Source organism: Ursus maritimus, unplaced genomic scaffold, assembly GCF_017311325.1.
Source record: "Ursus maritimus isolate PB19 unplaced genomic scaffold, ASM1731132v1 scaffold_26, whole genome shotgun sequence".
Taxonomy (NCBI): Eukaryota; Metazoa; Chordata; class Mammalia; order Carnivora; family Ursidae; genus Ursus; species Ursus maritimus.
In genome coordinates, this window is record NW_024425119.1 from 6,624,342 (window position 1) to 6,635,494 (window position 11,153).

Below are 11,153 nucleotides of genomic sequence, written 5' to 3' on the forward strand. Positions count from 1 at the left end.
GATGATGAAAGTTTCCCCCCACAAAGGGTCAGGTTTCTTCAAACCCAAAGAAACTGAACTCTTCCTACTGTTTGAGAAGGAACAAGGCAGTTGGCCCTTCTTGCCAAATACTGAGACCATCCTATTATATAACAGGTGATCTATCTGCCCTCTTCATGGGGAAGACAGGATGTCTAGAAAATACTAGAAAGATGCTCTCCTCCCAGCTCAAATGTTTTCAGGTCTTAATAACATAAACAGCATCATATTTCCATTAAAGCCAACCTAAATGTTGTCTACCACTCTGATGGGTTGAATTGACTCCCCCCCAAGATTCATATGTTGAAGGGCTAACCCCAGATGTGACTGCATTTGGGGATAATAGGGCTTTTAGGAGGTAATTAAGATTAAGTGAGGTAATAAAACCAGGGTTCTAATCCAATAGGACTGGTAGTCTTATAAGAGAAGGAAGAGACAGTGATCTTTCTCTCTCCACTACATAAGGGAGGACACAGTAAGAAGATGGTTATCTGCAATCCAGGAAGGTGGCTCTCATTAGAAACCAAACTCTGCCAGTCCTTGATCTTGGACTTTCCAGCCTCCAAATCTGTGAGAAATCAACATCTATTATTTGTGCCACAGTCTATGATATTTTGTGATGGCAGCTCAAGTAGACTAAGTCAACCAAAATAATAATGGCCCAGCCTCTGAGGATTAAGTGAAATGATGTTTATACAATCCTTAGCATAATATCTGGACACAGCAAGCATTCACTAGATAATAACTATTATTAATTTTATTATTAAATGCTAAAATATGTCTGAGGGTATAGTCTTTTCATACTTCCTGTTGATACACCATCACAAAGAATGAAATTAGGTAAAGGAACAAGGTACCAGTTTTGCTGATCAATCTAGAAGAAAGTTTCTAGGAGATCGTTGGGAGGAGAATTAATATCAGAACAGTCAGAATCACAGATTTGAAGAGTTAAAGGGATTTTGAAGTCCATGCTCCATCCAATGCAGGAATTCCCCCCACATTTCCCACACAGGATCATCTAACCTCTATGCAGCTATTTCCAGAAGACTGTTCTCAATATCATTTAGGTATGGCTTCCATCGTTAGAAAATGCTCCTGACAGTTAGTGGAAATCTAATGGTTCAAAATAATGTTTTGATCAGTGTCCTGTGTAATACCACTTGCCATCAAGAAGACATAGAATAGTGGTGTAGTATAGTGGGTAAAAGTCTGATCTTTGATGGCAGAAAATAATTGCTTAAAACCCAGTTTCACAACTCAACAGCTATATTTTCTTGGACAGGCTATTAAAACTCCATAAGCTTTAATTTTATTATCTATGAGAAAATAAATATTAACTAGCCCATAGGGTCAGTTAAAGGAGATAATCTATGTAACATGCTTAACTTAAGGCTTGGTACATGCTAAGAGCTCAATAAATATATTTATCTTTGTCCCTATCACCACCACTACCACCACCAGCATCATCATCATCATCACCATCACAGAAGGATTTAAAGAATGAGATCCACAGAAGCAGCAGTAAAATACAGTATTTCATAATAAAAGAGCAAGCAATAATTCTGTGGTAATAAGAAATCAAGAAAAAACCTAGGTGGAACTTAAAGATTCTGAAGCCAAATAGTGTGGACTGGCTGAGACCCTGTCTACAGGTCAAGACAGAAGGAAAGGTGAAGAACAAAAATAAAGGAGAGAGAGAGAGAGAAAAAAAGAAAAAAAGGAAAAGGGAGAGGGAAGGAAGGATGGAGGAAGAGGAGGTCCAGAATCAGAACTCAAATTGAGACTTTTGCTTCAGATACCAGTAACCAGAAAATTTGGGCCAAATCTTTAGTAAGAAAAATCAGTGGTTTTAATTAAATATTATGGAAATTGAGCACATATTCCTTTCTACTTCTGAAATGCTACTAAAGTGACAGTGAATGAATTTTAAAATGTCTAAAACCGCAAGGTTAAAGAAAAGAGTCATGAGTACAGCAATGTATGAGAGATGTTAATAAATATCTTGGAAGACAGACAGTGGATGAAGGTGAAGCCGTGATGGCTGAATACCAAGTCCCTACAGTGAAAGACAGCCGAGAAAAGCAAGCCCACTCATGCTGCAATCTCAGAAGGGTTCAGGAGTTTCAGGCAATCAGGTATCATTCAGGTATCATCAAAGGCAGGCAGTAGTGATTGGTCAATGGAACAGCAGATTCTAGTTTCTCTGTCTACCCATATTGCCCAGGTGACTAACTACCATTTTCCCAATATCAGCAGGAGTAAAAAGTTTATTCAGAGGAAAAAAATGAACTGGAGAAATTCTAGATCTGCAATAAATCCAATAAAATGATAGGAAGTTAAAATATCAATAAACTCTCAGAAAAAAAATAGAAACGACAATGGGAAAGAAAGATAAGAAAATTAATCAGTCTAGCAACTCCAACATTTAATCAGAAAGAGAAGACAGAGAAAATGGTGTAGAAAGTACAAGGAGATACAAGAAAACGTCCCAGGGCTGAAAGATATGCATTTTCTGATTGGAAGGACCTACTTAGCATAATGATAAGAAAAAGGACTTCCACCAAAGCCTATGATAGTGAGATTTCACCATTCTAGGAATAATGAACTGGATTCTAAAAGCTTCCACTTCCAGAGAGACAGATTCTCTAAAAATTATTTGGAAACAAAAAAATAGAATTCTCAACATCAGCTCTCGACACTAGAAAATGCTAGAAAAATTTATTAATATTGAGAAGGCAAATGAGTTTTAGCAAGGGATTTTATACCCAGTCAAATTATACATTAAGTGCAAAGGCAGAATAAAAAAATGTAAACCATGCAAGGTTTTAAAAATGATATCCTTCTAGGCATCCACCCTCATGAAGTTCTTGGAGAATGAATTTCACCAACCAAGGATATAAAATAAGAAAGAAAACAATGGAATTCAGCAAACAAGAAATCCATCAGAAAAAGGAAGTGCTGGGTCTAACTGGGATTGGTAACTAGGTAGAAGGTTTAGTGAACGAACAGTTTGGGTTTGAACAGGAGAACGAAGATTCCCAGATGATGGTCTCCAGGAAAAAACATGACATCCGATGTGTTTAATGAGGTGATCCAGCTGGGGAAGCGCACACTTAAACAATTGCTACTGATAATGTGTAATGAGCATTATGGAGGGAGAGATTTAGATAATTATGAAAACAGAAAACAGAAAACTAACCTAACCTAAATCAGGGAAAGTTTTCCCCAAGAAAGAGATGTGTAAACCAATTAAATGATGAAAGATGACAGAAGTATGGGAAAGAGGGAGAAGGCGTGTTCTAGGCAGAGGAGATTATCTGTGCAATGGCCCAAAGCAAATATGAGAATGGCTCAGAGAAGAGACTGAAAGGAGTTCAAAAGGCTCCGAGCAGAGATGAGGAGAGAAAAAGTAAGGAAAGAGAAGAGTGAAAAGGTGGCACCAACTTCGCAGCATGGAAGGCCTTGTTGGCCATCTTAGGCAGTGGCTGAGGTGAGAGATTAAGGCCGCAGAGTCCACGGTGACTACAGTGGATATGAGGAAGGCTGAGACAGGCTCAGGAAGCAGAGTTAAGAAGCTGGTGGTGACTCGTACACGGGAAGGGAAGCAGAATGAGGAGCCAAGGACCATTCTGGGGTCTAGGGCATGGGTGTGGATGGTGATACAGTTTGCTAAAACAAGAACACTAGAGAAGAGGCCATTTTGATGAAGGGGAGGAATGGTTGTGGCAGAGGATCCCACGTGACAACTAAGTAGGGATATCTAGTAAGCCTTTTATACATGGGTCTACAGCCCTTAAAACAGGTCCGGGTGGAAGCTAACAATGGTAAGAATCACCCTGGAGAGAGGACCCGAAACCCTAGCAATGAGCCCCACCTGTGGATAGAGCACGGGAAGGAACACCAACAGTCAAGGACTGGGGAGAGGGAGTGGAGCCTTCCAAGGGCAAGAAAGCAGCCGTCTTAGGAACAGAAGGTCAACTCTGAGCCCATGTGGCAAAGAAGGGAAGGGTGGAAGGGGAGTTTCAGGATAGACTTCATCACAGCGTTATACACTGTAGGGAGGTCAAAGACGATGGGGGGGGGAATCCACAAATAATTCTTATGCACCCCTCCTTCCCAGAAGTTCCCCTCCTGGAGATCTCAGTGTGCATTAAAAAAATTAATAAAGTCCCTCGAGAACAGGATTTAACAGGAATCCTGCAAATTGTACAACATACAGATGGGCCGTTTGGAAAACTTCAGATTATGATTCCGACCGTATGATGCACTTGCTCGTTAAAATAACTCCTTTGATGTTACCCCCTTGTCCTTTTCATCTGCTCTGCTATTTTTCCGTCCCTTTTTAATGACAGGTCTGAGAAACTGTCCGGAAAGCTTGGAGCCTTTCCTTTGCTTGTGCCCCACGGGCTCACCCCAAGACCATGGTGATTGTCCGTCACACCTTAGGCCTTCCTGCCACAGGAATCTGGACCCCAGGCAGCGCCCCACGGACCCTGGCTCCACACACCTCAGGCCTCATTAGAGAAGGCAGAACTAAGCCCTAAATGGGCCAAAGAAGAGGAACACCGCGACCTCTGAGCTATGTATTCCTTTCCTTGACACCTGACAAGGTTCAAATTTGTTCCTTAAACTTCTGATTCATGGCCAGATTCCACTGTCTTTGAGAACACAGACCTCCTTCGCCTGTGATGGCTTTAAAGAGAGACTGTTTTATGTCTTGAAATGTAATATTTATCACATTTACCAAAAGAAAAAAAAAAGCAGAAAGTTTATAAAATCTTGCCGGCCGTGTCCAGGGTACATTACAGCTATTTTGGGATGTGATCTGGTGTTTTTAGTATGAATAGGATGGGGGGACATTTTGCTGCTGGAAGTATTCATATATGTGCTCTGGCTGCCTCAGGCTTTGCCCAGGAGAAGCATTTGAAAAAGACAGCATTTTATCTTTTATCAAAAAAAAAATCTACCTTTCTTAATAATAAAAGGCCCATTTCCAATTTTGCTTCAAGAATGACTGGAGCTAAGTTTGAGTTAAAATTATGGTGAGAAGTTGGGACGTGGGGTGGCATGTTTCAGGGGCCCCATGCGATCTTGATGCAAAGTCTATCTTGCACAAACACATATGGGAAAGGCACAGTGTGGGGGGCAGCAGTGGGGGAGGAATGGAAACCCCTGTCAGGGGACTCGGGTAATAAATAGCACAAGATCCGATTCTGCCACGCAGCCCTCCATGTCTGAAGTCATCTCAGATGGAGATGCCGATGAGCATTGTTCTGGGGCCTGTAATGTTTAAAACCATCCAGCTCCTCTCTGGAAAGCATCTGTCACAACTGTGTCAGGCCCCAGAAGCCTGGGGTTGCTGAGTGGGGATAGTCCGAGGCCAGATCACGCAACCCAGTTTTATTTATTATCATGTCCTCAATTAGTCGCAGAGCTGTCTTTAAGGAGCCTACTGCCCCCAGTTTTACTGCCTCCCTTTGAAGCACTTTGTTTCCTTCATCCCAGGGGCCTCTGAATCAGGCCTGGCCAAGGTGGGACTACCACTGCCTGGGGGAAAGTGCCTGGACGAGCCAGGCTGCTGGACAGCCCTGCAGATTTGGGGGTAGATCTGGCACCTGCCAGATTTAAGGGGTAGCCAAGGAGAGTCTGAGCGAGGCGGCGAGGCTTTTCCAGGTCCCAAAGGGCAGCTGTACCGTATCCATGCACATGCCCCACATCTGTGCCAGCCTTGTGGAAACCTGTGGGATTAACAGGTGATACTATTGCTCTAAAGCAAGGTTTCCCGAGACACAGACACATCGCACCAGCAGTTCATTTGACACCTTTGGAGGTCTCTGCACTTGGCCTTCATCTCAGTAGAGCATCTGGGAGACTTCTTTCCTTTCCTGCTCTCGTTCAGCCTGTCTGATGGCAGTCAAGGAGAAAACCCCAGTCTGCTGCTGGCATGTCTTTAACAACTCCCCAGTGCCTGTGCAACTTCCTTTACAACAAAGAGAATGCAGATCATGGACCAATGTCATTGGTTGTTTAATAATGTTTACTTTTTATCGTATTTCTTTCTACTTGCTACTTTCTACTTGCTATTCATGGTAGCTGACAGTGTCCGTTTTCCATTTTCAGAAATGTTACGAATTTAAATAAAAAGTGAGTTCGTTATTTTATTTAAATAAAAAGGGAGATGAATATGCAAATAGCTGTTTAGGTAGGTGTGAGGAAAAAACACTTTAAAAAGAAAAGGATAAAGAAAGGGGGGGTAATCAGAAGGGGGAATGAAGCATGAGAGACTATGGACTCTGAGAAACAAACTGAGGGCTTCAGAGGGGAGGGGGGTGGGGCAATGGGATAGGCTGGTGATGGGTAGTAAGGAGGGCACGTATTGCATGGTGCACTGGGTGTTATACACAACTAATGAATCATCGAACTTTACATCAAAAACCAGGGATGTACTGTATGGTGACTAACATAATAAAAAAATATTATTATAAAAAAAATAAATAAAGGCTGCATGCTGTATGAAAAAAAATAGCTCACAAATCACTGAAGTTGGGAAACAATGTTCTACAAGAAACCTACTAGACTGTAAGATTCTCAAGGGCATCAAAATTGTGGATATGGTACTTTTTGCAAGACACACACACACACACAGAATCTAATAAGAATGTTTCACCCTCAGAGAGAGAGAGAAATTATAGCTGACTCGTTACTGATAAAAGTCAATTAGATAGTCTTTAATATTTCAAAATTTTCTTTGGAAGAATCTTAGAAAATCACTTTCAGAAGTAGATGATAAACATCTTCTAACTACATAATCTTATATATTTTATCCCAATTATTCTTAACTAGTATAATCACCTACCTAATTCCTCAGACTTGCTTCTGTTTTTAAAAATCAAATCTGGCTTCTAAGACTAATATTTATCTCCTCTGGGGAAAGAATCTGAAGGTACAGGAGCCAAAAGCCATCAGGCCCTGAACAGAAGAGAAAAATAGTGCTCCTGACTTGGTCTTTCCAATCTCATTCTTGGACAAGCAACACTCACGAACCATCACTTACAGACATAAAGGTAATACAGCTCAGTGCACCTAGGCTGCCTGGAACCCCGAAGAATGGCTCCTCCTTTCTTGGACTCCATATCTTCTATTTTCTGGACGGCTGGGCATTCATCCAACCTTTATTTTCACATAAGCCAGGTTGCATGAAAATCTTTTTAGAATAACTTTACCAAGGTCACACAGTGAGTATATTATAATGCCTCAATTTATACCTCTCCTTCCGTACTGTCAGGTTCAACTGTCATTTCTCTTTTGACAATGAAAGACTCCTTTCTCTTTTCTTGAGTATGTCATGTTTCTCAGCGGTGTCACACATAAGGATATCACTAGATGCTCGAACTCTGGATTGGGTGGGGTCTAATTTCTTGAGAGCAGGCTCTGACTAGGGAGTGGAAAATCCAATCATCACCATCATAGTGATTTCACGTGGCCAAACTCAGAATACGGCCTGTAGACCTACAAAGAACTTTGGAGATAAAAGATACTGGGGCTTGGTAGAAGAATTTTTGTCCTACATCCTCAGGGATTAACAACATATTTATTATTATAATTAACTATGTATCTCATATAGTTAATATATTACATACATACGAAATTAACTACATAATTATGTTGCATGTGTCCTCTAACAGACTAGAAACTGAAATGAGGAACAATCTTTTGAAATAGAAGGGACCTGTATTTGGAACCAGCAGTGTCCAGTTTCACTGATTAAAGGAGAGGGTCACTGAACGTGAGAGCTGAAATGAGAACACCTTAGAGATGATTCTAATGCCATCATTTTCATCAAGAGAGGAGGACAGCAAGACTTAGGGAAGTGACTTGCCCATAGCTTTATGAGTCACTGTGCAATTGCCCTCCATTAAAGTGTGGCATATTAAACATGTATCAAACATAAACAAGGAAATTTAGCCTTCAAGGCAAACAGCCGTGTGTTCATTTCATCTGTTATGGAGCCGATGGAGTTGGTAGGTGGGGGGACATGCCAATACATTGTCCAAACATCTGCCAGAGCTCTTGTCTCTCTTATCCTCTATAAAAGGCCTCTGGGTCCAGAGTGAATGGACTAAGTGGTAGAGCAAATGTCCAGGGATGAATAAATCTCATGCCTGCAAGCTGTATACAATTCCATCCAGAGCAGAATAACGACACACTGGAAGGACAGGTGTCTTCCCCAGATGTCTGAAGGAGAATGGAGACTTTCCCTTGTGGCAGGAGTGGAAGGGCTGGTCTTGTAGCTTCAAAGGAGCCAGATGTGGCTTTGGTACATCTTTTCTTGGTCTGTATATTTTCTGGATGTTTATCCATAACAAATGTGGTCTCTCTCTGAGATGGTAAGCTCCTAGAGAACGGTGACCATGTGTGTCTCCAGCTTTGCTTGACTATCACCGAACGACTTTCGATCAGAAAGCTGGGAACAGGGCACACTTTGGGAGGGCGGAGTTCTCAAAAGTGATCATTTCCTGACCGATGACTAGAGGCTGGCTTAAGCAGGGGGGTGCTACAAGATACCCAGACACCGACATTCTTACCCATCCTCCTCCAAGAAAAGCACACACCCAAGGGCTACCCGAGACTGTCTCAGAGTGAGGGCAGAAAAACACCCGAAGCATTGAGCCTAAGAAATGGTACATGAGCACCAAAAAGCAATAGAAATGCAAGATGGGGGCGGGAGGTTACATTGTTCTTTGACCTGAAGGTAGGCTTTCATTATTGAGTTTTCATTTCTTTTAGATCCAGTGCCTGTGAGTCATTGTTTCTTTTCATGCCTCTCTCAGTGCAATACCTAACTGAAAGAGGTCCTGCTATGAAATTTGTATCAAACCACGTGGGAGGGGAGAGAAGATCCACATGGAGATCCCGTGTGAGTTTTACCAGCTCTGCATCCTTCCTCTCCTAAAATCATATATTCCACCGCTTCTTAGAGATTTCTCAAAATTATCACACAGCATTTCAAACTTCCTTATTCATTTATATCCACCATGAGAGTCTTTTTTACTTATCCGGTGGGAGGACAGTGAGCATTAATCGTATTTTACACTTTGAGGTCCAAACTACCTGACTCCTAGCTCTGCGTCTTAGCCATTAGGTTCCCGAAGCAAGGCCCTATTAATCTTTCTAAGCCTCAACCCTCCCAAATCAGATCGGCAAACAAGCCTTGTGGGAGGGGCCCTGCCTCATGAGGAAGATTACTGGCCAGTGGACAGAGGAGTAAAGAACCGGACTCTCGGAGAGGAGGGCGCCGGAACGTCCTGCTGGAAGTCTGGCCGTGTGGGGCTAGGCCCTGGCGGCAAGTGGGGGGGAAGACGAGGTCATTACATACGGGACTCCGATCTCAAAGATGTTGTTCTGGATCAGCTGCTTCCCCAACATGATGATGCTGAGCTGGATGCAGAGCTCCATGAGGCAGCCCCCCGGAGCACACTGCCAGAAGAGAAGATAACGGAAGATGTGGTTAGACCAAGCGGAGCTCAGAGAAGCAGGGCCAAGAAGTGAGGCACGCTGCGAGGGGGAACGGACGGGGCCGGGCGTGCACCTACGCACCACCAGCCGAGGGGCTCTACTTGCCTCTTCCATGCGGTAACCATCGAACACGTAAACGTAGCTTCCAGGTCTGCCCACGAACCTGAAATCCAGAAGTGCGGGAGCGTTAGGGAAGGAGGAAGGCGGGGCTGCTGGAAGGCGTGCCTTCTGCGTGGAGGAAGCACCGCCCAGCACCCCCCAGGAAAGTACCATCCAGGGCGGAGCTAAATCACCCATGGGTGGGCGTGTGCACTTGTTCTCGGCTAGCCGTCACCTGTACCATCGAGGGTTCATCTCTTAACCCGAGGTCCAGGGAACAGGGGCTGAGGCTGGGGCTGGTGTGGGGCAGGGAAGGTCCCATTTGTGGGCACCTGTGACAATTTCGGAGCCTCAACGCCACAAGGTTTGGATTATCCCTAAGTGTACTGTCTGTGCACCTTCCTCCCTCAACCAATGTCAAGAATTGATTTCTGATCGCGGCTCCTGGGTGGGAGCTTCTGATTTCCCAGGAAATGGAGGGGGAGACAGGCCAAAGTTGCAAGTAGAGATTCCTGGGATCAGAAAAGAAAAATCCAGACTTCTTGAGAGTATTCAAAGGCATGGAAGCAGCCTGCCTCCTTCCTCTTCCAAGTTGGGTCTACCTTATTGGAGGACAAGAAGTTGGGACAGATGAGGGGAAGCAGAGAGGGAAAAGCCAATCATGGAACCAGCCAAGTAATGAGAAGACTCCTTCTTACTTGAACTGTTAGCCCCTCGTCTACCTGTGGAAATCCTACCCATCTATTTAAGGCTCAGCTCAAATCTTTCCATCTCTGTGAAGTCTTTCATCTCTGTCCACAATGAAGTATTTCCCCGATACTTTCTTTATACTTCTATGGTGGCACTTATGGTGGTGTGCTGTTGACAAGACCATCTCTTTCAACAGACCACAAACTTATCTCAGGGTTGGGACCCTATTTTTTGGCCTGGAATATCTATGTATGAAATTTGCTATTGACATTAAATCTAGAGAGAAAGCACCAGTGGAGTATATACCCATTAATATGGACAGTCTCTCTGCCATTATAATTTCGTAAGAGTCAATGGCAGAGATCCCAAGAAGGGGGTTGTGGTTTTAGTCACAAACCTATTTATAATAAACTATCAAACATGCACAATAGTATTTCTTGTTATGGATGCCTGCTCGATGAGATTTTAGTGCTAGGGAAGCTTTCCTGACAAAGTTAATGCCTACTGGGAAATCTCCTTATAGGCAGCCAACTGCTCTGACCATGAGAAATAGTATCAGAAGTGATTTTACATCTAGACATGTTACATAATAAAGAATCTGGCCTTTGTTGCTGGTTCTTGGAGAAGCCTCTACATCTTGAGAATTTCCACATAAGATTCTGTTTGTTATTGATGGTGGGCTCTTGGGACTATACCTAAATTTATGCTAATGAGATCACGCAGGATGGGGGAGGCCATACCACAAAAACCAACTGTGTGGTTAGAGGGTTGGGCTTTGATCCAGGGAATAGCAGCCTGACCTCGGCGGGGGGGGGGGGGGGGGGGGGGGG

The 11,153-nt window shown here is 43.3% G+C and overlaps 1 protein-coding gene across 1 annotated transcript in view; it reads right to left on the reverse strand.

Annotated features, from left to right (window-relative positions):
- The window catches only part of ANO2 (anoctamin 2), a 318,709-nt gene that overhangs the window by 37,620 nt on the left and 269,936 nt on the right, over positions 1–11,153 (reverse strand). Inside the window, exons 21-22 of the mRNA XM_040642600.1 lie at positions 9,640–9,697; positions 9,395–9,495 (exon numbers count right to left, since the gene is read on the reverse strand). Of these exons, the coding sequence (XP_040498534.1) occupies positions 9,395–9,495; positions 9,640–9,697 (159 nt within the window). The remainder of the gene's footprint in view (positions 1–9,394; positions 9,496–9,639; positions 9,698–11,153) is intronic.